This window comes from Pituophis catenifer, unplaced genomic scaffold, assembly GCF_029215685.1.
Source record: "Pituophis catenifer annectens isolate HBS135680 unplaced genomic scaffold, rPitCat1.0.hap2 SCAF_1, whole genome shotgun sequence".
In the NCBI taxonomy this organism is placed as follows: domain Eukaryota; kingdom Metazoa; phylum Chordata; class Lepidosauria; order Squamata; family Colubridae; genus Pituophis; species Pituophis catenifer.
Window position 1 is genome coordinate 200504537 of NW_027256881.1, and position 27052 is coordinate 200531588.

General features: G+C 36.6%; 1 protein-coding gene across 12 annotated transcripts in view; it reads left to right on the forward strand.

The window, feature by feature from the left end:
* The first annotated feature begins 282 nt into the window (after positions 1 to 282).
* Positions 283 to 27052, forward strand: part of LOC139327211 (sodium channel protein type 2 subunit alpha) — a 71224-nt gene continuing 44454 nt past the window's right edge. For 2 of the 12 annotated variants that reach the window (XM_070956953.1, XM_070956949.1), the window contains exons 1-12: positions 283 to 549; positions 3002 to 3120; positions 4143 to 4232; positions 6464 to 6592; positions 7193 to 7284; positions 8461 to 8733; positions 10713 to 10776; positions 13400 to 13541; positions 13802 to 14008; positions 16792 to 17064; positions 22167 to 22517; positions 23532 to 23664. In XM_070956953.1, coding sequence (XP_070813054.1) covers positions 283 to 549; positions 3002 to 3120; positions 4143 to 4232; positions 6464 to 6592; positions 7193 to 7284; positions 8461 to 8733; positions 10713 to 10776; positions 13400 to 13541; positions 13802 to 14008; positions 16792 to 17064; positions 22167 to 22517; positions 23532 to 23664 — 2140 coding nt within the window. Of the gene's footprint in view, positions 550 to 3001; positions 3121 to 4142; positions 4233 to 6463; positions 6593 to 7005; positions 7098 to 7192; positions 7285 to 8460; positions 8753 to 9837; positions 9842 to 10712; positions 10777 to 13399; positions 13542 to 13801; positions 14016 to 16791; positions 17065 to 20087; positions 20091 to 22166; positions 22518 to 23527; positions 23665 to 27052 lie in introns of all 12 variants that reach the window. The other 10 variants (XM_070956948.1, XM_070956959.1, XM_070956955.1 and 7 more) reach the window with 10 other exon arrangements.

The following is a 27052-nucleotide window of genomic DNA, read 5'->3' on the forward strand; positions in this document are numbered from 1 at the left end:
CATTTGTCATCCATCCATCCATGTACCTCAGCAGTTAACAGCATATGGCTGATCTGGTCTTGGCTCAGAAGCTAAGCAGAGGCAGGTTTGATTAATAGTGAGATAAGAAATCCAAAAGGGATTGTGTGTATATGTGTGCAGGCATCTGTGTTTGATTATTTATATATATTACATATGTGTGTTATATTAATATTGCCTAATCATTTTTTATTTCACCTTGATTTTTTGCAGGTCATTCTTATGCAATAGACTAAAAGTAATTTCAATGTGCAGGATGAAAAAATGGCACAGACACTGCTGGTACCACCAGGACCTGACAGTTTCCGCTTTTTTACTAGAGAATCTCTTGCAGCTATTGAAAAACGGTGCGCAGAAGAGAAAGCGAAAAGGCCCAAACAAGAACATACGGATAATGATGACGAAAATGGGCCAAAACCAAATAGTGACTTGGAAGCAGGAAAAACACTTCCCTTTATATATGGCGATATTCCTCCTGGAATGGTGTCGGAACCATTGGAGGACCTGGACCCTTACTATAGCAATAAAAAAGTGAGTTTTAATTAAGATTGGCTGGATTTTCAATAATATTTGCTGGATTTTGCAAAGGTTTTGTGAACGCTTGATGTTCTTAGTGTGTATTCATTTAAGCTTATCTTTCTCAGTTCGCACTCAGAAAAAATGTGAAAAACATTTTGCAGCATGGCTTTATGGGTACAGTTCATGGGTTTCCTGTTTTATATTTATGCAAAACTGGCCCTAGGGTTGGAAAAAAGAAAAGAGACATCTTGATTAAAAATCACTACAAAAATGAGTTAAATAAATATAAACAACAACTATAAAAATTTATAGCAAAGTACAATTATCTAAGTAGAAGTTAATGGTTGGGGGGGATGAAAGAAAGTAGTACACTATAGAACACTTTTTATATGCAGGTAGTCCTCGATTTACAACAGTTCACTTAGTGACAGTTTGAAGTTTTTGTTTTTTTTTTTAAATTTGATTTATATGCCGCCCTTCTCCGGAGACTCAGGGCGGCTTACAATGCGTTAAGCAATAGCCTTCATACTTTTGTATATTTATACAAAGTCAGCTTATTGCCCCCATAATCTGGGTCCTCATTTTACCTACCTTAGAAAGGATGGAAGGCTGAGTCAACCTTGAGCCTGGTGAAATTTGAACTTGCAGTAATTGCAGGCAGCAGATGTAAGTGGATGTTAATTAGTCTGCTGAGCCACCAGCACTGAAAAAAGTGACTTATGACCATTTTTCACACTTATGACCATTGCAGCATCCCCATGGTCATGTGATTTACATTCGGATGCTTGTCAACTGACTCACATTTATGACAGTTGCAATGTCCCAGGGTCCTGTGATTCCCTTTTGCGACCTTCTGATAAGAAAAGTCAATGAGGAAACCAGATTCACTTAACAACCATGTTACTAATTTAACAACTGCAGTGATTCACTTAACAAATTTGGCAAGAAAAGTTGTAAGATGGGGCAAAACTCACTTAACAAATTTCTCACTTAGCAGCATAAATTTTGGGTTCAATTGTGGTTGTAATTTGAGGACTACCTGTAATACATATATATTTAATTACACTATATCATCTTGCTTATCTGTTCTTGATCTTCTACTTTTGCACAGTACTTTTTGCAATAATAAAATATTTTCTTTTTTAAAAACAAAAGGAGATGGCAATAACTATAGGATCAGCTAAGAATACAGACTCTCAGTATAATAAAACTCATCAATTTTATTATACTGAGTGGGTTTGTTCTCTGTTTAAATACAAGCAGCTTGCCCTAAACTAGATCTCTTTTGTTCGTAATAGCTAAACTCATTTCTATACCTTAACTGATGGTAGTGTGGGAGTTGTGGAACAATGTGACGAGAAGGTTCTATGATTAAGTTGCTGCAACAGCAAGTCAGGGAGTAAGCAAGTTATTTTGAAGGACGGAACTAGTCAGAATAAGTGCAGTCTCAATAAGTTCCTGCAGCAGGTGAAGGTTGCCCATCACAAGTTCATCAGAGTTGCTGTTCCTCCAGCTAGGGGAGGAGCAGTCCATGGTAGGCATGAAATGCACCATAATACAGTAGACATTTAGCTGTTTGGTCCAAGATGGAGTGCCCTTTAAAGTTAATACTAAGAAATATTATTACCCATGGTTCCTGGCAGATATTCCTTAGCTGAGAGAGTACGTTACTTCTCAGCTGTAGAGTCTACTGTGCAGAGTTCCCAGTGACTCAGCCTCCACCCACAACGATAGCCATTCTGAGTCAGCCTCTGGAAGTTGGTGGGATATGACATTTGAATGGACATTATTGTATCACCATAGCCTATTTTTCTTACAGAGATACAATTATGTGTCACTTTATAAGTTTGTAGTTGCGAGTTACAAACCACACAGTTTTCCTTGTACGTTGCACCATGTTTCGGGTCAAACTTGTCCAGTCTGATGCTCTCCAGATCTGTAACGACCAGAATTTCTAGTTCTGATTTAGTACAGCATCTGTATAATGATGCATTGGGCAAGTCTGTTCCAGTTCATAGATTTTCTTGCTCGTACACAGTAATAAAAAAGAGATTATTTACTGAATACGAGAATATTTACCTATGCTTCTAAATTCATTAAAGTGTGGTATTATTGCACTGATGAAAAAAGTATGGACTTTATTTGATTCTGATCATTTTTATTTATGTGTTAAAAATTTGTATGTTGTTTTATAAACAATTAATTTGTTTTTCAAAGTAACAAAATGTGACACTCAAATGGACAATAAAGTTAGCAGTGATAGTAATCGTAGGCATTGTGATAACAAGAACAACAAAAACCCAACATCTTTAATTTACCTTATTTGAATCCGGGTACTGAATATAAAGTGCTGCATTTTCTTCAAAGGTCATTACAGTATCAAGATTTAGGAAGTGCACGGTATATGTATTCTTCATAAGAATATTCTAATCGAGCTATTCTTTGTGTGTTTTTTTCCCCACAGACCTTCATTGTGTTGAATAGAGGGAAGGCAATTTTCCGATTCAGTGCCACATCTGCCTTGTACATTTTAACCCCTTTCAATCCTCTCAGAAAAATTGCTATTAAAATTTTGGTACATTCATATCCTTTTCCAGCTGAACACCACAAATGAAAGTTGAATTGTTTTTCCAATATTATTTTCAAAAATAATTACTATCTTTACCCCTACGGTCAGAAAGAAATGTCTTTTGATGATAAAGGCATGTTTTGAACAGTAGTTTAGAATAAACTGGGTTAAAGCTCCTGGTAAAATATTTTCTCTTTCATGATATTTAGATTACAAATCTAAATGTTTGGCATTACTTAAATGCTTAATAGTACCGTAGTATTTCCCCCCCATTAATTGTACTAATGCATTCTATGTTTGTTCATGTCATTAAAAAGAAAGAATACTGTTGGAATAATTATGTATCTCTGGAGACATGAAATGTATCATCTGCACCAGGTGGCATAAGGAGCATAACATGGTCACAAAAGGGAAATTGGATTGGGATGAGGAGATGAAGAAGGATGAATGTTTTAAGGGGAATGAGGAAAAAAAATCAGTATTTGGATTCTTCTTGGTAATGGGTATCTATTATTTTGGCTGTGTAAAGAATAATTAGTTATGGGAATATCTTTTATTCAGAAAGTTAAATAAAGTGATGAAGTTGTAATTAGAAAAAATATAACTCAGTGACATTGTGGCCTCAGCAATTTGATGCTAAATTAATATCGTTTAGAATGCAGTAGAGACATTAATGCTTGGTGAATAAAATATTGAGGTATCAGTGCAACAAATATATGGCTGGTTCATATAATCCAATTCTCCAGTACAAGGAAAATACTCAGTTATGGGCAGCAGATTGTGCTGGCATATAGAGACTCCTTGCTATTATTGGCTGTTATGTAGCCTCATGATCTGTGGCAACCTGCTTATGATAGTTCTCTTAATACAAAGCATGATCACTTTAAATGTGCCATGTTTTCATCTATTTTTGCTGTAGCAGTGTCTTTGTGGGATTCACTTTGTTTCAGGGAAAATAAGATTGCCTCTGTCATTAAGTTTATTCGGTGATATGGCAAATAATAAAAGGCCCAATATTCCTTAACTTGGGTTTTACATTATTCAGCATGCTTATTATGTGCACTATTTTGACCAACTGTGTATTTATGACCATGAGTAATCCTCCAGAATGGACAAAGAATGTAGAGTAAGTCAAACTCTTTTAAAACCTATATAAGCTATCTTTGTTTTTATGTATTTTCAATTGCAGATTTTAATGAGCAGTCTCAGCAGATGAACTGTGTTTCCTTCTGCTCCTTTACTCTAAATTGGTTTGTAAATAAAGTTCTAGCAATAGCACTTGGACTTTTTAAGGCTAATTTTATATTTATATTTCAATATAATTATATTTTATTATGATTAGATTATAAATAAAGTGATAAATGTGTGACTTTGGAGTTATATCCTTCCCTGAAACTCCAAATGGCAAACTTGGGTTTCCTCAAAAAACGTCCATCTAGGTCAGGGGTGTCAAACTCACATCGTCACGGTGGCATCATATGACATATTGGAACTTTTTTCCCCTTCGCTAAACTAGGCGTGGGCGTGGCCAGTGCATGATACATTTGGACTGCGGACCAGGAGTTTGACAGCCCTGATCTAGGCACTGAGTAGATTAAGCGTAAACACTCATAGGATGACTTTAGGATAGGATGACTTTCAGACAATTAGAAACCATACTAAGGGTCTACAAAGCAGAACAAGAATCAGGGAATGGATGCTTGATACAACTTCAACACTTTAATTCCAACTACAGTTGCAGTGCATCCCCATATACCCATTTGCTCTTACTTTGGAGTAAAAAAATAATAATACAGCAAATAGATGTACTGTTCCAGGTGCCTATCCAACAGCTTTTTTAAAAAAAGCTATTTCCATAGGACTTGGGATTGCAAATTATTTTTAAGAGACCATATAGTGGCTTGCTAATTCCATGAATGGCATCAATCCTAGTTAGATCTTCAGAGTGGCATTAGTTTCCACAAACCGGCACCTTTTATGATTAAAGTCACTGATGTCATGGCAGTGAGAACCTCCTTCCCTTATAGCTTGACCGCCTTTGCATTTCTTTTTTCTTGATCTTCCTTTCCTTTGGACATCCTCCCCTTTGTAGTAGTTAACTATTCATTTTCATTCGGCCCACCTCATTTATACTACTACTTCAGGCCATTCAAATGAGGCCTTGATGCTCATCGTGGCCCATCTTTTTAAAAAGCTGAGTAATCATGCTTCTCTTTTTGTGCTTACAATCCCTGCCTATTCAGCAGAATGTATGCATTGCTGCATATATTCAAAAACAGCTTAAGGAGAGAAGAGGAAAGGAGGTTGTAGAGTCAGAGTGGAAAAAGGAAAAAAAAAACCCAATTAGTAACAATGAATCTTGTAGCAAAGGTCCGCAAAATGACCTGTACTTTCTTTAGAACTTCGACCAATTTGCTACGGTATACCCTTTTTTTAAGATCCTTTATTTCAGCCCCTTTTTTGTAGTCCCCTGAAAGTGCCACAATCAAACATTCACTATTTTAAAGTTCATTATTTCTTTCCACCCTGAAACAGAAGCAAAAGCAAAACTATACCAAATCCCATGCTTCTGGAAAGTTCCAGGGCTGAAGCAATTGCTTTTCTGCACATGTGAAAGTCAGGTTGGCTGTCTCTGGGTTGATTTTCTTCCCTCTGGGTTTGTAAAGAGAGCTTTTTTTTCAGAGAACCTTCCCCTAATTTGATTCTTGTTGGATCTTGTATCCTGTTTCTATTTTTGCAGTATTGTATTTTTAATTCTTATGTAGGATTGTTTTATATTGTGCTTTTTATATGAGTCGCTGAGAGTTGTTCTAGACTGGGGTGAACATATGTTTTATAAATAAATTATTTATGCAAACCTGAGGTTCTCCCACTCCCGAGGCACCAGCTCTCGGATGTGGGTGTTGCTCATAAAAATGGACATTCGGAGAATGAGCTATTTATATAGGAGTAACCAGATTTTATGATACATGAAACATGTTTGCTTTTTTGCTTTTTTTTTTGCTAGAAACAAGAAGTGAAACTTATAATGTATTTGCACTTTCAATTTTCTACTAGAATATATACTGAGAGGCTGATTTATGTATTTATCAACACAACTTTAGTTGTGATCTCAATGGATCATGGACACAGTCATCCAATGTGTCTTAAATTAGTGTTGCTAGGTCAAAATAAAATACAAAAATATATTAATAATGTATGTTACCTTCATCTGATCTCACTAGGGAGTTATACTATTGAACATTTGGGGAAATTATTATTTCTAAAGTTTTATTTGTTGTTAAATATGAAATCTGTGGGCAAATGAAGGAGAGTATGGAATTCAACATTCTTCAACTTTCACCTGCATGCTTCCAGGTACACATTCACTGGAATTTATACTTTTGAATCACTTACAAAAATCCTTGCAAGGGGCTTTTGTTTAGAAGGATTTACTTTTCTTCGAGATCCCTGGAACTGGCTTGACTTCAGTGTCATTTTGATGGCGTAAGTACTGTACTATACTTATTTTAAAAACTTTATAATGGACTTGAAATTGGTGCAAGAGTGTATCTCATTAGGAGGCATAGATTCCCTGGAATAAACAACATTCTGCCAATAGTGAAGTTTGCATTTCAGTAAAAATGCAAATGCTTACATAATATTGTAATCATTTCTTTATATTTTAGAAATGCTAATCCCAACTCCTATTTAAATATTTAATAGGATGAGTTAGGACTTCAACACCCATAGCTTCCAGCCAGGATGGCTAAAGGCTAAAGGGCATTAAGTAGGGGAATTTTACTGATGGGCATAGTACTGCAAAAGGACAAATAATCTAAATGGCCTTCATGAAAAAACACCGAGTAATTAGGCTAAGCTCTGCCTCAACTCTGAATAACTGTGGTTTAATTCTACAGGTATGTAACAGAATTTGTAAACCTAGGCAATGTTTCAGCTCTTCGAACTTTCAGAGTATTGAGAGCTTTGAAAACTATTTCTGTAATTCCAGGTAAGGAGTGGCTTGACGAAGGGCCAGGCCCCTGGTATTTCCAACTGTTTTTTGTGTGTTGTTATTGTGTTTGTGTGTGAACTCCCCTATTACAGATATGTGACAGAGTTTGTGGACCTGGGCAATGTCTCAGCGTTGAGAACATTCAGAGTTCTCCGGGCATTGAAAACAATATCAGTCATTCCAGGTGAGAGCTAGGTTAAAACCAGAGGCTGACTTCTTAGTTTCATGGAAGTCACCCACTTTTTTTGTAGATAAGTCTTGCTGATCGCTGCTAATGTTACTAAAAGGCAGGAATCGGAAGATCTTTGCCTTTTCAAAAGTAACATTTATTTTGATTTGCAAAGTCAGCCTTTGAGTTTTAAAAACAATTGCATGTGACACCTACAAAATGCACAGCTTACATGTTTTATTTTGGTTCTGGGTTTGCTTTATGTTGATGCTGCTGCATTTATAGATGATTTTTTTTTCTTGCACAATGGAAAGCTTTAATTAATACTATGGCTCTTGTATTGCCATATTTTTTAAATATATTGTTTCAATGTGTCATCTTAAACACATTTAGAAGACTGCCCAAAAAACATGGTGAGATTTATTCCTGAGAGAACACAAAAGGACAGGATCCCACTTCATGATCAGATTTGAATTAAGATGTTGCAGAAGTTTTCAGAATTAGTGGTGGAAATAAGATTTTGACATATATCGGGTATTCAGTTTCCAGAATTTTTAGCCAGCATGCTGGCCCAGAAATTCCAGGAATTTCTATCCCAATATGTCAAGATGTATGAATGAACTGAAAAAACTTCAAAAAAAGTGTGGGATAATTTTTAAAATAAAAATAAATGATAAATAGAGATGTATACTTGTTGAATATATTATGCTTGATCTTAGCCAAAAGGCCAAGAAGAGACTATTAATTAAAGGTCAAAATAGTCATCTCACCTCTCACCTCTCTGCTTTCACTTTTTTGGAGAATAATTTAAAAAATGGATTGCCTTAAATGAATATGCCATTTTTAAACAAAAAAGGGAAGCAGTACATCTCATTTTGTATACCTTATAGAACAGGGGTCTCCAATGTTGGCAACTTTAAGACTTGGAGACTTCAACTCCCAGAGTTCCTCAGCCAACAAAGCTGGCTGAGGAATTCTGGGAGCTGAAGTCCACAAGTCTTAAAGTTGCCAATGTTGGAGACCCCTGTTATAGAAGGTTTTTCTTCATACATTTTTACAAGTGCTAATGCTGTTCATAAAGCTTCACTGTTTCACAAATGGGACATGGCTGTGGCTGCATGGCATATTAAATAGAATGGAAGAACTTTTGACACACTCTGATCAGCATTTTTGGTCCCTTTCTGCCTGCAGGCCTGAAGACAATTGTAGGGGCCCTCATTCAATCTGTGAAGAAGCTCTCAGATGTCATGATCCTGACCGTGTTTTGTCTGAGTGTATTTGCACTAATAGGGCTCCAACTTTTCATGGGAAACCTGAGGCATAAATGCTTGCTGTGGCCATTGGACAATTCTACTTTTGATGGAAACATCACTTCCCACTTCAATAGCACAGAGGGAGACAATGATACATTTGTAAATATGACAGTGACCACTTTTAACTGGGAGGAGTACATTGAGGATGAAAGTAAGGATGCTTTAACATAATTGGATATACAGAGGGAAAAAATACAACCATGTATATTATTGGTTGTGTCCAGCAGGGATTCTTCTACTAATTGATTTTTAACTAATTGCTAAAAATAATCTCCTTTCTTTCCCATTGACCTTAGCATACTGACATCATTTGACACAAATAAAACTTGTATTTTAAAAACTCTTAATGTTCTGTTGTGAATAAAAATCACAATGAAGTGATAATGGTGAAATTGTATCATGGTGTCGTGACCCATATTATTTGCTCTCTCCTTGACTCTTTGTAGACACCTAGAGGTTTAACATGGATTTAAAAAATAAATGCTTAACTTTTATGGATTTAATAAAATAATAAATTAGGATATAATGGTAATTGGTATAGACCTCTATTTATCCAGGTGTGTATCTCACTGAATTCCCTCCCATTAATAAGGCTAAATGCTTACTTTAATACACACAATTAAAGGGCATCAATTGTCATTGGAAGAAGCATTCACCGTTCTTGTCTATGGAGATTCTCAATCATTCAGGTCATGGTTATCGCAGAAGTGCTTTTTCCAAAAGGCAACTGGACTGTCTTGGGGTTTTTTTTCTATGAAAACATTTCACTTTTCATCCAAGAAGCTTCTGCAGTTCTAACTGTCTGGAGGGGAATGGAAGGATTTACATTCTTTGCAATCATCTGATTATTAGCACTCTGAGGGTCATTTATCAGCTCTCTGAAAGTCATTGAACCCACTTGGTTGAAAATTCTCCTCGAAAAGATCTAACAGGATCTCCTTCTGGACAAATGGAGCAAAATTGTCATTTCATACTTTGCAGGAATATCTGAAAACTCAGGAAGATTTTCAACCAACACAACATATGTGCCCACTTTAAACCCAGGAATACATTAAGGCAGAAACTTATCCATCCCAAGGACAAAATACAAATTACTGCAATGTAGTATATGCAGTGCAATGCAATGAGATGTGTACAGACCTGTACATTGAGGAAACAAAACAACCACTTCACAAATGCACGACACAACATAGGAGAAAAAAAACCCATCAGTCCATTTGTATTTGAAAGGCCAAGGTCACTCTTTTATAGACAGCGAAGTCCACATTCTGCATAGAGAGGACCACTGGTTTGAAAGACAGACTAAAGAGGCCATATACATTAAGACTGAACAGCCCTCTCAACAGAGGAGGAGGAATACAACACCACCTCTCTTCTGTTTACATAGCAGTCCTTTCAGCAGTCCCAAGAAGCCTCCACCGCCATTTGCACTCTGATTTACCCCCAAATGATAAATGATAAACCCCCAAATGACCACAGTGACTCTCAGAGAACTAACAACCAGATGAGCTGCAAAGAGTATAAATCCTTCCATTTTCCTCCAGTCATTTAAAACTGAAGAAGCTTTTTAGATGTTAAGTAAAATGTTTTCAAAGCAAAAAACCAAGTTCAGTTGCCTTTTGGAAAAAAGCATCTTTGGTATTCACCCTTCTCATATACTCAGGATGCCAAGATCTCTACTGAATTCAGTAGGGCTAACTCCTACAAATTGGGATGGGACTGTAAATTTAAGTTTTCTTTATACATACGATGAGACAAATTTATATATTTGAATCTATTAGTAGAGTGTTTCTAACAATGAACATCTAAATGTATGAAAGAGAAACCCTTGTTTACTTTTAAAATAAAATAAAGTTTTGCACTGTTATATTTTATTTGTTCTAATTTATTTGCTGCTTAATTCAAACAAAGCTTCAAGAGGCTTACAAAATAATTCAGTAAAACAATAATAAAAATGATAGGAAAAAAGTAATAGCAATAGTCCATAACTTCCATAAAAGAGAGTTTTCTTCATCACACATTTATAATTAATTGTAGCATTTTGATTTCATACTTCTGTTGTTTATGGATCTATATTTAATATCAGCAAACAAAAATAGTACTGTAATTGTTTTTTCTTTTCTCAATCAGGTCATTTTTATGTTTTGGAAGGACAGCGAGATGCACTTCTTTGTGGTAATAGCTCAGATGCTGGGTAAGAATATTTAATATCCAATTATATTCCATACTATTGTAATGTAATTCAAAAACGTTTGATCTCACATGATCCAGGATCTGCAGGAGCTACTCTGTGAGAAGTAAGAAGTCTTATGAGCATAAGAGATGATTGTGCATATTAGAATGATCATCCTAATGTAACGTAATTACCTAACAAGATAATGCTAGCAGAAATTAGCACCCCTAGTTATGCACTGGTAATGGATTTATCCAAATAGAAGTGCCCGCTCTTATCTATTATTTAACAAAAATGTTTGGCTTAAATAATCCAAATGTTTGGTTTAAATAATCCAAAATTATTTAAACCAAATGTTTGTAAAGCACTTTGATAATCAATGGATTAATTTTTGAAATGTATTTTAAAATTCAAAACAAATTGTGAGCATATCAAAATCTCTCCAGAAAGATTGCCAAATTATTTATCAAGCAATTGGTCTGCCATAGTTTAAAACAGCAGCAGAAAAACTAAAGGATCCCTTTTATATCATTCTTGTATTAAAAAAAAAAAAAGGCAAGAGCTTTTTTTAAAAAAAACAGTAGAAAGACAAGAAATATGTATGTATCTTTCTTTCTTAAATAATTGCCAGGCTAATTTTTGCTTGCTGAGGAAGTTAGTTGATTCAATGTGTAGTGGTGATGGGGAATATCATCTCTTGCAACATTATGTTTGGGATAAGAAAATGCATCATTGTCTGGCATTATTCTCTATTATCCTAAATTTCATCAAATTATTCCTGGCAACTTTGTTCATTTTCCCATGTTCTTTTTTTGCCTTTCCAAAACAACTTGCAGGGCATTGCACAGAAAACTACACCAAAAGAAGCTAGGCATTTGGGGAAATTGGGGACTTTCTTGAACTGTAATATTCATTTACATCTGGTTTCTCTGAATCCAACACATGCGGAACCTTATTTTTGAAGTATATGTATTTGAATTCTGATTTTGTACTTTTGTTAATTAGCTGAAACTTTTGATTATGGCTGGGAAACGTCTGCCTATTCAAAATTGTTTTCACAAGCTTTTGCCCCTGCCAAATATGATTTTTTTAAAAAAACTATGTTTGCAAATGTCATTTTAGAGATTTACTTGATGCGTAATAAATTTAGAATGACAAAAGTAATTGATATGGGGTGATATCAATAATAAGCAAGCAAAGCATCAAAAGCAATCACTTATTGAATTTATTTCCACCTATTATTTAATATTGTGCAATGCCCTTGCTATACAATAACATGTTTTGTCAAGAATTAGTGTAAAAATACAGTAGCATGATAAAGTGCTAAAGTAGGCAGAGGTTGCCAACAAGAGCCGACGTGGCGCAGTGGTTAGGGTGCAGTACTGCAGCTACTTCAGCTGACTGCTAGTTCAGCAGATCAGCAGATCAAATCTCACCAGCTCAAGGTTGACTCAGCCTTCCATCCTTCCGAGGTGGGTAAAATGAGGACCCAGATTGTTGGGGGCAATATGCTATTTAGTATACTGTCTTTGGTGTAAGCCGCCCAGAGTCCTCGGAGAGTGGGCGGCATAGAAATATGAATAATAAATAAAAATAAATAAAGTATGATAATTATATGAGTATTTAGCTTTGCTACTTTTCGTGAATATCTCATGGTTTACTCTAAAGAGTGGTGGTAGCTCAGTGGTTAGAATGCAGTACTGCAGGCTACTTCTGCTGCCTGCCAGCTGCCTGCAATTTGGCAGTTTGAATCTCACCAGGCTGAAGGTTGATTCAGCCTTCCATCCTTCCGAGGTCAGTAAAATGAAGACCCAGACTGTTGGGGGCAATACGCTGACTGTGAAAACCACTTAGAGAGGGCTGTAAAGCACTATGAAGTGGTGTATATAAGTCTAAGTGCTATTGTTATTGCTAAATATGTAGCTAGAAGAAGAAAAAATGACCAGGAATTCTAGTTCTGTAAAGGCTAACAATATTTATTATTCTTTTGGCTATCAACTTTTTATCACCAGGTAAAGGCTAATTTTAGATAGCTTTAAGATTAAAAACTAATGTATTTTTCAGATCAAGCAAATGCCTTGGTCCAATATTAGAGACATTGGCCACTAGTTCAGGTGCCGTTGTATGTTTTACAAAACATGTATAATGCAAAATCTCTTTTTGTAATACATACATTAAGACAGCTGTCTGTGAAATTAATGAGCTGTTGATCCTCCATCAAAAGTTAATTAGCTAAAAACTCAAAATTCAAGCGGTTACTTACAAGATCTAATAAGGAAGAGGAGAGAAGGGAAATTAAAGCAATCCATATCAAGGGTAGGGTCTGTCGAATGAAGGCAAATATACATGACCCAGGATAATGTTGCAGGATCCAATCTGGAACTGTCACTGGGACCAGAGGTTTAGTCTTCCGAGTTTTCGGATTCATGCTGGAGCCCATCCTCAGGAGTCTGTGGGATCTATGCATCATGGCATCGTCTAGCAAAACAACTCTCTTGGTATCTCAGCATGAATGGAGTATTAATTCAATCACAATCTGGAACATAGTGGAAAATAAATGGTTCAGGTTAGAATTAAAATGTCATTTTGAAAATACTTTTAAAGTGCAAATAACAATAATATTCAATGCAATTCCTTTTCATAGCCAATGCCCAGAAGGATACGTGTGTATAAAAGCTGGTAGAAACCCCAACTACGGCTACACAAGCTTTGACACCTTCAGCTGGGCCTTTCTATCACTCTTTCGGCTGATGACTCAGGACTTCTGGGAAAATCTTTACCAACTGGTGAGGCAAGATTAATATGTATGACATTGGAACAAAAGCACCAGTCTTGCTGCTGATTTATTTTAATGTAACTAACTAACTTTTACATTAGCAACAAAGAATTGCTACTTATTATGCCTATTTGGTATGTCATTGTAGTTTTACGATTGCAATCGTAAAATACCAGTGATTTTTAATAACTAAAATGATTTTTTAAAAAATCAGGTAGATGAGTTCTTGTTGTGTTTGTTTGTCTTTCTTTCTTCAACTCACTTTCCCAGACGCTACGTGCTGCAGGCAAAACATACATGATCTTTTTTGTCCTGGTGATTTTCTTGGGTTCTTTCTACCTGATCAACTTGATCCTGGCTGTTGTTGCCATGGCTTATGAAGAGCAGAATCAAGCCACCATGGAAGAAGCTGAGCAGAAAGAGGCAGAGTTCCAGCAGATGCTGGAACAGCTGAAAAAACAGCAAGAAGAGGCTCAGGTAGCTTGCTTTTAGAAGATGTTGTTTTGAAATTGCTGAAATGTGGGGGATATATTAAATGCATCTTCCTGGATTTTTATTCAAGTGTGTTCCAATAGATAATGCATAAAATATAGGATGCATATCATGTTGCTAGTTACCACAGCTTGGAAGAGATGGAGCCACACTGATTTCATATGTTCCCTCTTCCTTTGTCATATGAGTTGTTTATACTGGACCTTTTCTTTCCAGAGGTTCTGAGCATCTTAAATCAAAATATCCTGTAATTAGCAATAAGGAGTGTTGTTGCCATCCATATAGGAGTGTAGGTCCATCCCAGTGACATAATACCTCATCTCTGCATTCTCATGCCTTTGCCATTGTGTGTTATCAGGAACATGCTAAACAATACTTGCCTGAAGCTGGAGAAAAATGGGACCCGGTATCAACCCAGAGCGGGATGGAGCCCATTAAATGGCTTGTGTGATGTGTTGTCGCCGGCGTGAGGGGATATTATATTATTTGATTATTTGATTATTTTCTTCTATTAGTTTTATTTTTTATATGTGATGTTTTTATATTCCTGTAAGCCGCCTTGAGTCACCATGTGCAAATAGGGAGCAATAGAAATTTTCTAAATAAATAAAATAAAAAACAAAATAAATTGATAATGACAGTGTGGGAATGCAAGGGGAGGGTTATCTTGGTCCATTGTTGAATCTATACCTCCATCCATCTGGAAGCCCTCTTTATGGCTTCCCAATTGAGACTGAAACAGTGCCTCCTATTCTTGCTGAATTGATTTTGTAAGATTATCCAAGTAACACCCAAGGCAGTCTATTCTAACAATTAAATTGTTTGGTTAGAGCACAAGCAGGTTTTTCCTATTTTTATGGCCAATCAGTAGTTCTATTTAGGCATTTGCATTATAATTTTAAACAATGTAAAAAATGGGAATATTTCTTTGGACTTCTCCCATGTTTTCATATTCTACTTACTCCATCCTTGATTTTTCTAGCTTCACACATTCAACCAAGATCATGAAAGGAATACTGAATTCATATAAGCTTGATTGTGAGTTCAGATCTCTGTGTAATTTGCCACCAGACTTCCAAGTCATAAGTGGAAATCTACTTGCATTCATGCAGAAGGGAGTACTTTTCTTCTCACCTCCCAACTGAATGTGTGAAGGTTAGAGAGAGCTTGTCCTGGACTTGGCAAGAGGTTAATACAACCAACAAATACACACAGTTTCATCTTCTACCTTGTTTGAAGTCCTTAAAGACCCAGTTGAACATGGCTCTTGTAGGGAATAGGGGCAGAATTGTATTCTATACAATTGTACCCTCTATAGCTAAGGGAAGGTAACAGTGAGCTTTTTACTGGTACAATTTGCATATGTGATTGAGATCCCCGACATGACTGAAGTTCATATTCATGTATACATTGGCTGTTCTCACCTCCTGCTGCCAGAGATGTGGAAAGCAGTTGATATAAGTGCAGTGTTGGCATTCAAGAAAATGTAAAAATAATGCAGTAGGTGAAAATAGTTTACCTTGGCATTGGTGAAGCTTTCAAAATACAGTAGAAGGAGTAGAGTTACAAACTTTGACATCAACTGATTCTTGAACAGTTGGTGGGATTGTCTGCTGTATTTAAAAAAAACCCTGTGCAGATGTTTCTAGAGGTTATTGTGGGTTAGCCTCTCTGAACAAGCTAATTTATGCAGCGAGAGCTATTAGTCCATCAGCATTATTGACAGCAAGCTCTCCAGGGTTTCGAGCACAGAGACTTTTCTGCCTTTAGAAAAGCAAAGAGTCAAACTCAGGGTCACACAAAGCAGATGCTCTGCCAGTCAACTTTTGGCTTCTTAGAAATAGAAATAGAATAACAGAGTCGGGAGGGACCTTGGAGGTCTTCTAGTCCAACCCCCTGCTTAGGCAGGAAAACCTACACCACTTCAGACAAATGATTATCCAATCTGTCCTTAAAAATTTCCAGTGTTGGAACATTCACAACCTCTGGAGGCAAGTTGTTCCACTGGTTAATTGTTCTAACTGTCAGGAAATTTCTTCTTAGTTCTATGTTGCTTCTTTCCTTGATTAGTTTCCATCCATTGCTTCTTATCCTGCTCTCAAGTGCTCTGGAGAATAGCTTGACTCCTTCTTCTTTGTGGCAGCCCCTGAGATATCAGAACACTGCTATCATGTCACCCCTAGTCCTTCTTTTCCAAATTCTTTATCAAAATGTAGATCCTGGAGTAAAGAGGTCCTAATTTTTTTTAAAAAAAAACACTTCCTTAATAGCACCATTATTAAAAACATTAGGGACTGCTATACTCCCATCTTTGTAGAAAACTATATTACCTTTGAAGGATCCAATCTGGGTTGGTCACCAGGAACAGAGATTTAGTCTTCCAAGCTTTCAGACTTGTGCTGGAGCCCATTCTCAGGGAACTTCTCTCATAGAAAGAATGGGTAGTGTCTATGTATACATTCTGGTAGAGAGAAGTACTATGAAGATGGACTCCAGCATGACTCCACAAGCTTGGAAGACAAAACCTCTGGTTCTGGTGACCAACCCAGATTGGATCCTGCAATATTATCCTGGGATACGTATATTTGCCTTCATTTGTGTGTTCCCTTCCTATTTCATTCCGAAGAAGACACATCCATAATTGATGTTAGTTTTTAATTTAATTGCTTTGTGATTGTGTAACCTTGGAATAATAATGGAATTCTCTACAAGGATGATGAATGTTGTAATCCAAGTAATACCAATTACCTGATCCTGTAACACAACAGACAACAGCAGCTGTGGCAGCAGCATCAGTTGCATCAAGAGATTTCAGCGGCGTGGGTGGATTGGGGGAGCTCTTGGAAAGTTCTTCAGAGGCATCTAAATTAAGCTCAAAGAGTGCTAAAGACAGAAGGAACAAAAGGAAAAAAAGGAAGCAGAAGGAGCTCTCGGAAGCAGAAGATAAGGAAGAAGTGGAGAGGTTTCCTAAATCTGAATCGGAAGACAGCATCAGGAGGGGAGGTCGCTTATCCTATGAAAAGAGAACCTCAACTCACCAGGTATGCTACAGTATTCATCTAAACTATGCAGTAGATTCTAATATATTTCTGGAACTCTGCACTTTGATATGGCCCAAGGGCTAATCAATAAATAAATTCATTCATTTTGCTATATATTTCAGCTCCAAAAATCAGAACATGGTACATCAGTCCCACAACGATGGAATTTTCTTTCACAAGAACTTGATAATTTTTTAGGAAAATAGGTGTATTATTATTATTATTATTATTATTATTATTATTATTATTATTATTATTATTATTATTATTATTATTATTATTCGGGGACCAGGGCAGGCTATCCATATAAATTCTGGAATTCTTTGCTATGCTTTCCATTGACTTTTATAGGGTAAGATAACAAGTCTGCTGATTTTGGATCACAATGGGTATCATCTTTTTAAAATTCATAGCCCTGAGTGTGTTTTTTAATATTTTTCCATATATGTGAACCTTGCCAATTTGGTAACCATATTATGGAGTCACAAATTATTCTGTTAGTGACAAGTGCCTATTACAGGGAGTGTTTCTTTTCTTTCCAGATTCCGGGGCAACTATAGGGTTATGAATGGGGGATAATATGCAACCAATAGCTATCATGAACAACAGAAGCAACTTCAGTTACAACTTAAAGCATTTGTGCTTGCGGGTAAAATATAGAAGCACAAGAGTTTTCTTTATTTGTTCTTTATTAATATATTTGTATCCCACTATAAGGAGGGAGGCTTGTATTGAAAATATATTTGTTCAGTAAAGAAACAGAGAAAGAGGTGATAGAGATACAGAGGAAGAGATATGATAGAGATGGAGATGATATTGAGATAGAGACAGAGATATTGATACACCTTTATCTTTCGCTGCATTTGATATCATCTGGTTTGTTTCCTTTCTCATTCTTTGGCTCAGAAAGAGGGGCAGGATGGCTCAGCAGTTAAAGACGCTGAACTTGTCAGCTGAGAGCCCGGGTTCGAGACCCGAGCTCCACACAACAGGGTGAGCTCCCGTTAACTTGCCCCAGCTTCTGCCCACTGAGCAGTTTGAAAGCATGTAATTGTGAGTAGATAGTTTGAAAGCATGCAAATGTGAGTAGATAAATAGGTACCACTTTGGTGGGAAGGTAACAGCATTCCGTGTGCTTTTGGCGTATAGTCATTCTGACCACATGACCTCAGAAATTGTCTTTAGACAACGCTGGCTCCCTCGGTTAAGAAACGGCCCTACAGTCAGACACAACTGACAGGGAAATCTTTATCTTTTTCTCTTTGGCTCAGAAAGACCCTAAAACTACTTACAATCAATAAAAACAATAAAATCAAAATGGACAGTATACTGCTTATTGACTTTATTTAGCATATGACAAAATCCTGAGGCCTTCTCATAGTGATGTTTTTTAATCCAGGAGATCACAGGATTGTCTGGTTTCTTTTGCGGAAAAATTAGCCAACTCTGTGTCGCTGCCTAGGGAATGCCTGAGTTTAGGGATTCCTACACTCCTCAGGGAGGCTTCTTCCTTGTCCTCCACAGTATACTGTAAAAAGAAGAAACAGTTAAAATTAACACTATTTACAACAAGGGTACAGAACTCACTCCAGACTAAAAGCCCCACAAAAATCTCCCTTGAATCAAATAACTACATGAACCCTTCTATGCTATTATCTTAGCAACAATATACAAGTCGTTTGCTTATAGCAATAGCAATAGCAGTTAGATTTATATACTGCTTCATAGTGCTTTACAACACTCTCTGAGCAATTTACAAATGTCAGCATATTGCTCCCAACAATCTGGGTCTTCATTTTACTGTCCTCGGAAACCTGAATCAGCCTTGAGCCGGTCAGAATCGAACTGCTGGCAGTGAGTTAGCCTGCAATACTGCATTCTAACCACTGCGCCACCACAGTCCCACTTTATAGTTTTTTTAAATAAAGGGGTGGGGGGAAGGAACATTGCCAGTAAAAATTCAGTAGGCAAATCTTGGTTAGAAAATTACTTTATTTCAGTCTTGGATTGAAGTCGATCTTAGATTAGCAGAAGAAAAATAATTATAAACATAAGAACAAAATGCATTATGAATGTAAACATGTAAAAAAAAATATTTATTTATTTAGTGCCTTCAAGTCAGTTTTTGATTCCTGGTGACTTCCTTGGACTAGTTCCTGCAATTTTCTTGGCAAGGTTTTTCAGAAGTGGTTTACCCTTGCCTGCTTTCTAGAGCTGAGAGGATGTGACTAGTCCAAGATCAACCAATGTGTGTCTAAGGAGAGACTAGAACTCATGGTGTCCCAGTTTCTAGCTTGATGCCTTAACCGCAATACCAAACTGGCCCTAAAATCTAAAGTACAGTAACAGGATTGGATTTAAACTTATGGCTCAACCTTTATGTCACCTATTATGTCATTTGTTTATTAATAACTCGGTTCCAAGAAACAGACTTTTCTTCCTTATAAGTGAGGGGTAGATTTGAATCAGATAAAAGAGTACATTACAATGTGCTGGATCTACCTACATAGTTGCTGAAAGAAGTGTTATTATTAATCCTTATAAAAGGAACAAAATGATCAAGCATGTGCCACTGACTCAACCAGACCAGGACAGATAAGTGCATACTCATTCAAAATGTGGGGCACTTGTATCAAAATACATGGTAGCCTCTTCAGGAGAGCTCTTAGAAAGGAAAGGAAAGAAGCCAGACCAAAGATAATAATAAAGTTATAAATAAAATAAACAAAGAAAATAATAATGCTTCGGTTGTTCTGCTAAAATAATTTTATTTATCAGTATTCAAAGCGTTCTGTTTTATTTCCTTGGCCTTTAGATATTCCATAGATACATGGATAGTTTTGTTTCAAGAGAGAGTTTATCTACCTGAAATGATGTTGATTATATAAAGTTGGGATGGGATAACTTTCTGGCCAGTATTATAGCTTTAGCCAAATATATGAATTTATCTTGCCAAACAGGGCTTCTGGGGAAATAAGATTGGCTTTATTTTGGAATCCAAAAATTTCCCCTCAGAAAGTTAGGTTGTGTTTCCCCAAAAATAGAAATCTTTATAGGCAAGGACCTGCAAATAAAATATTTGCAATAATTACTCCTTGAAACTTCCCAGAAGCCATGGGTATAAACCTGCCTCCCATTTGAATTTCAAAAATAATTTTTTAAAGAGTATCAGATCATGGCCTTTGTGAGATTTGGGCTTCTCATGAACTTATGTGCCATGAAATACCTGTAGTTTCTAACTTGCTCTACAGTGTGGACTCCAAGTTGCCATTTGTGTTTGATCCTTTTTTAAAAAAGAATTTTAAAAAAACTTAACTTTAGTTTTTGTGCAATTTATGTTAAGTCTTTGTCTATGTGAAGGGCTGTAATGCTTTCATAACCTACCACCAAGAAGGAAAGAACCAGTGGTGGGTTTCAATTTTTTTTACTACCAGTTCTGTGGGTGTGGCTTGGTGGGTGTGGCAGGGAAAGGACACTGTAAAATCTCCATTCTCACCCACTCCAGGGGAAGGATACTGCAAAATCCCCATTTCCTCCCAATCAGCTGGGACTTGGGAGGCAGAGAATAGATTGGGGTGGGGCAATCAGAATTTCTACTACCGGTTCTCCGAACTACTCAAAATTTCCACTACCGGTTCTCCAGAACTGGTCAGAACCTGCTGAAACCCATTTCTGGAAAGAACAGCAGTATTGCCTACCTAAAGTAAAGCAGGAATTGGTCTGGTGAGATGAGAAGAGTGGGAATTTGGGTTTTCAAGTGCTTGGTTTACAGAATTTAAATAAACACTGCCTGCAAAGAGGGCCAATAGACTGTTTCCTCCCCATTTATTTATTGATTATTGATTTATCAAACTTGTATTTCCCCCCCCCCATCTCACCCAAGGTGACTCTAGGCACCTTATGGACATTAAATTAATATAGTACAAAATATAAAAAAAATAAATAGAGATCAAATTGACGAATACTTGGTATTAAGTGTATTTGGGCATTGCAATGGATTCTCTATAGTCTAAGAGATGGTTGTCTGATTAAAAATTTGCCTGAAAAAGTTACTTTTTCTTGTAACTTGGGCAATTATGTCTATCTTTTCCTTAAAAAAGCACTTAGAGTTTAATATGAGTACTAATATTGATGAGTATGAATGTCTAAATAAAATTGTTAGTTATCTTAAATTCACATTTTAAAAAATTGAACCAAGAGTTTTGTAAATGTTTGTATACTGCAAATGCAGTGATCATTGTGAATCTAAACTACTGAAAAGAAATCAAAATATAGGAACAATAATATATGAATTGTTTGTGTGTATGTGGTTTCTTCTGACATTGGTGAAGACTTTATTAATTCATGAATGCTACTAATGAAATATGCAGGGAAGGAGCAAAAGTTTCCAGTAAGGATTTCTTGTAGTGCAATTAAATAAAAGGATAAGCAGCCAAAATTGATTTTTTTTTCCTGCTCTCAATGTCAAAATCACCACTTCAGTCTCCTGTGGCTGCTGAAAGCATCAATTGATGAAGCAGCATGATTAATAAATGGTGGATTAATTGCAGTAGTTTAGTTAAATAGATCTAGCCATTGAGTTGCCCCCATAACGGTATGCAACAGCTGGCCGGTCAATGTGTCTTTTTTGTCGTTGAAAAACATTTCCCTATATTTGAAATGTTCCACTCAAGGAAGACAAAGGATTAATTAAGGAATATATGACCCATTGTTCTTCTCATGTTGTCTTGTAGAACAGATCAGCGCTAGATACCTTAATTTGTAAGAATGCATATCAAAGATGCGGTTGTAGAATAATGTCATTTATTTCTTTAATTCATAACAGGGGTTCCCAACCTTTTCTATACCCCGCACCCCTAGAACACTTCTGATATATTCTTGCACCCCTTTAAAAATAATTATATGCATATAATTACGCTTACACACTATACTTTTGAAAGTTTTCACACCCTCTGGAATATTGTCTCGCACCCCCAATTGGGAACCCCTGATTTATAACCTCTTTCCTTTCCTGAAAGATAATTGTCATGGAAGCTACTCCTCTACAAATAATTCCCAATAATAACCGGTTTGGTTTGTGTTCTGTTTTGCCTCCCTTACAGTCTTTGCTGAGCTTTCGCGGCTCCCTGTTCTCCCCACGGCGCAACAGCAGAACAAGTATTTTCAGCTTCCGAGGAAGAGCGAAAGATATTGGGTCAGAGAATGACTTTGCTGATGATGAACATAGTACTCTTGAAGACAATGAGAGCAGGAGAGATTCTCTCTTTGTTCCAAACAGACAAACAAGTGAGCGTCGCAACAGTACTACCAGTCAAATGAGCCTGTCATCAAAGATGGTACCAGCGCTTCCTGCAAACGGGAAGATGCACAGCACAGTGGATTGCAATGGTGTTGTTTCCTTAATGGGAGGACCTCCTGCACTCCCTTCACCTACTGGACAATTTTTACCAGAGGTGATTAAACTACATTTGTTGTATTTGACCTTCTCTGAAATACTTATTTGCTATGATATTTCTGGACTGTACATCCTTTCATCTTAAGATAATTGGGTCTACATTGCCTGAGGGTGTGTCTGATTGCTAGGGGTCAATCAAACCCCTAATCAGTAAAAATCCTCTTTGAGAGTTGGGAAATTTCAAAGAAAAAGGGATGGAGGGATGGAGAATTAATAAGAAATTAATCTTGGGTGAGCAGGAGCTCTGTTTGTGCAGATTTTTCTCTTTCCTATCCTTGCACACCTTGATAGGTGTGATGATATATATATGACAGCCTCTGAGTAACTTTTATATGCTCTTTCACTAAAACCTGCAACATGCTATCATAAAAGTTTAATTCTTTTGTGACTTATTTTCAGATTATAGTGAAGAGATTGACTTTAAAGCAGTGTTGGTGAATCTTTTCGGCACTGAGTGCCGAAATGGGAGCACGCGCATGTGTGGGACTGCCAGAAACTGGAAGAGCACTACCGGTTTCTGGTGCACATCAGTTTCTGGTGCGCATGCACACATGAAGACCAGCTGGCTGGTGCGCATATGTGTGCAAGAAACCACACACTCAGCTTCCTGGTGTGCACATGCGCCCAAGGGAGCAGCTCTTCCGGTTTCCGATGAACCCATGCGCACAAATACCAGTTGGAACCTGGAAGAGAAACGAGCAACACAGAGCCATCTCTCTGGGCACCCCAACTGTTACCCGTTGCATGTGTACAGTTCTATGGCACGCGTGCCATAGGTTCGCCATCACGGCTGAAACTATTAGTCTGAAACTATTTTGTGCAATATAGAAAAAAATTATTAAAATCAACTGTGAGGAAACATCTTACTTCCATCATCACATAATAAATGATAGGTCTAATAGCAGTAACTGACACACACAGATAAGATCTGCAAAGTCCCCCCCCCAGGTTACATAAGTACCAAGAACAGACCAACACTCAATCTGTCTCTCACTCATAATTTTATTTTCAGGGTACAACAACTGAAACAGAAATAAGAAAAAGAAGATTAAGCTCTTATCAAATTTCTATGGAACTGATGGAAGAATCTGCAGCAAGGCAGAGAGCCATGAGTATAGCCAGTATCCTTACAAATACTATGGAAGGTATGGTAGGATGTGAAGTCATTGTTTTTTTTTTTATTGCAAAAGTTTTACAATTACATTTTCACCCCTTTTCCCCCCCCCCTCTACCCACCCCAAACTTCCCAACCTCCCTATCCCTCCCTAACCCTCCCCTCCCTCCGGACTTCCACACAATGTACTTATATCAGGTAAAAAAACCCCTTGATATAAAACTTATATAAAACTTGAACCCCTCCCTCCTTCTTGTAAATTTTCATCTTCATTACAGTAAAATATTTCTATCTTAAGATATTATTTTCAATTAAAAGCTATTTGGTACTTCCTAGTTTGATATTTATTCTGAACATAATCTATCCACTTTTTCCATTCCCATTCATAGGTCTCTTGTGAACAGTCTTTTAAAAATGCTGAAATCTTCGCCATCTCTGCAAAACTGGCCATCTTCAAAGTCCATTCCTCAATCGTGGGCAAAACTTCATTCTTCCAATATTTACCTATCAATAATCTTGCAGCTGTTATCATGTACAATATCAACTTTGTTTCACCCTTAGTAAAACCCTTAACTATACCCAGTAAAAACAATTGTGGAGAAAATTGAATTTTTTTCTTCAAAACATTCTGCATGACCCACCAAATTTTTATCCAAAAAGCCTTAACTTTCCTACAAGTCCACCAAACATGATAATATGTAGCATCTAAACAATCACATCTGCAACATTTTGGCTGAACATTGGGTTACATACACGACAATTTTTTGGGGTCTAAATGCCATCTATAAAACATTTTATAAAAATTTTCCCTCAGATTCTGCGACTGTATAAATTTAACATTCTGGACCCAAATTTTTTCCTATGTTTCCAACATCACTGGCTCCTCAAAATTTTGTGCCCACTTAATCATACAATCTTTAACCAGTTCAGTTTCTGAATCCCTTTCCAACAAGACATTGTAAAGCCTTTTGATATGCATTGGACCTTTCTCTTTTATATGTCTAACCAATTCTTCCTCATGCAACATAATACCAGTTTTTTGGTCCTCTCTCCATCTCAATTGTAATTGATTATATTGTAACCAAGTTAAGTTAATCCCTTTGTCCAACAGTGTCTGTAGTGTCTTCAACTGCCATCTGCCCGCATCTGTAAAAAGAACCTCTTTGTATAAACCCCCCCCCCGAGTGACATTATATTTGTATTCCACATAATATGACCAAGATCCAACCATAGCGGTATTTTATAATCCCATTTGAATCGGTGCTTCTTCCAAACTCTCATCAAAGAGTCTCTAAGTATATGGCTTTTAAATACTTTATCCACTTTGTTATCATAAAATAAGTAAGCATGCCATCCAAATTCAAGATCAAAACTTTCAATATTCAATATTCCAGTCTTTTTCCTTCCAAACCAATCACTTGCTGAAGTCAAAGCTGCTGCTTCGTAATATAACTGTAGGTTTGGAAGTTTAAGACCTCCCCTTTCTGGAACATCTTGCATAATTTTCAATTTCACTCTCGGTTTTTTCTCGTTCCAGACAAACTTGTTCACTCCAGTTTGCCAGACTTTCAGTTGCTTATCGCTTTTGAGCACCGGAATCATTTGAAACAAAAAAAGAAATCTTGGCAAAATGTTCATCTTAACTGCTGCTATTCTTCCAAGTAAAGACAGCTGCAGTTTTTTCCAAGTCTCCATATCTTTCTGCACCTCTCGCCACAAAACCTCATAATTATTTTGAAACAATTTCATATTTAATTCTGCAACCTGAATTCCTAGATATTTTACCTTTGGTACAATCTCAAAACCTGCCCTCCTTTCAAGCTCATGTTTACGACCTTGTGTCATATTTTTAACTATCATCTTAGTTTTTTTCTGATTCAATCTAAAACCTGAAACTTTACCATAGTCTTGTATAATGTCCTTCATCTGGATTATTGATTCCATTGGCTGTGTTAGGGTAACAACCAGATCATCTGCAAATGCTTTTATTCTGTAATCCTCTTGCCTTATCGTTATACCTTTCAAGATATTAGAGTCCCGTATTGTATTTAACAAGACTTCTAGTGTTAAAATAAATAACAATGGGGATAACGGACATCCCTGTCTTGTTCCTTTTTCAATTTTAAACTCTGTTGTCAAACTTCCATTAATAATAATCTGTGCCTTTTGCTCTTGGTAAATTGCTGAGACCGCCTGTATAAATTGGTCCCCAAAGTCCATCTTTTTTAAAGTCTTTAATAGAAAATTCCAATCCACTCTGTCAAAGGCCTTTTCCGCATCCAAAAAGACCAGCACTGCAGGTATCTGTTTATTCCTCTCAAGATATTCCAATAAATCTATTACTTGCCTTACATTATCCTTCATGTATCTACCCTCAATAAATCCCGCTTGGTCATCATGAATCACCTTTTGAATTACTGGCATCAGCCTGTTGGCTAGTACTTTTGCATAAATTTTATAATCAGTATTAAGAAGAGATATTGGTCTATAATTCTCCGGTTTTTTAGGACCTGCTTGTTCTTTTGGTATCAAAGAAATATATGCTGTTGTCCATGATGGGGGTATTTTACCCCCTTGTTGAATATAACAAAACAAATCTCTAAGTTGTTCCACCATTTCTGTTTGCAAAGTTTTATAATACACTGCTGTCAAGCCATCAGTTCCAGGAGCTTTAGCTGTTTTTAATTGTTTAATTGCCGCCATTATCTCCTCCTCTGTTATAGGATAATTCATTCTTTCCTTTTGTTGGTCTGTAATTTTTGTGACTCTTTTATTATCTAAATATTTTTCTATAAGGCCATTCTGCACATCATCTTTAGCATATAGTTTAGTGTAATAGTCCACAAAAGCTTCTTTAATTAATTTTTGTTGAAAAATTTCTTTCCCTCCAATATCAATATTATCAATAGTCCGTGTACTCTGCTTTTTTCTTAAAGTGTAAGCCAACCATCTGCCCGGTTTATTGGCATTACAAAAAGTATTATGCTTCGCATATTGTAAATTTGTTGCAACTTGTTCCGCCATAAGCATTTGAAATTGATCTTTCAGAAGTTTTATAACACCACGTATTCTTTCATCTGTTCTTTGTTCATCTGACAAAGACAACTGCCTACAGATGTGGTTATATATTTCACGGATAGAGCAATAAGAAATGATAACCTGCAAAAATCTTTTCTTACTTCTGTGCAAGTGGGGGGTGCACAAATTGGAATCTACAAGGAACTACCACCTAAAATGCTGAAAGCCAGAAAAGATTTTGGCTTTCTTGTAAAAGAACTGCAAAAACAAGAGATACCATTTCGATGGGACGCCCCAACTGGCATAATTTTGAAATACAAGGGAGAAAGACACCGTTTGAATACTGTGGAGAAGGTGGAGCATTTTTATACTACTATTTTCAAAGAAAGAACACCATCTCC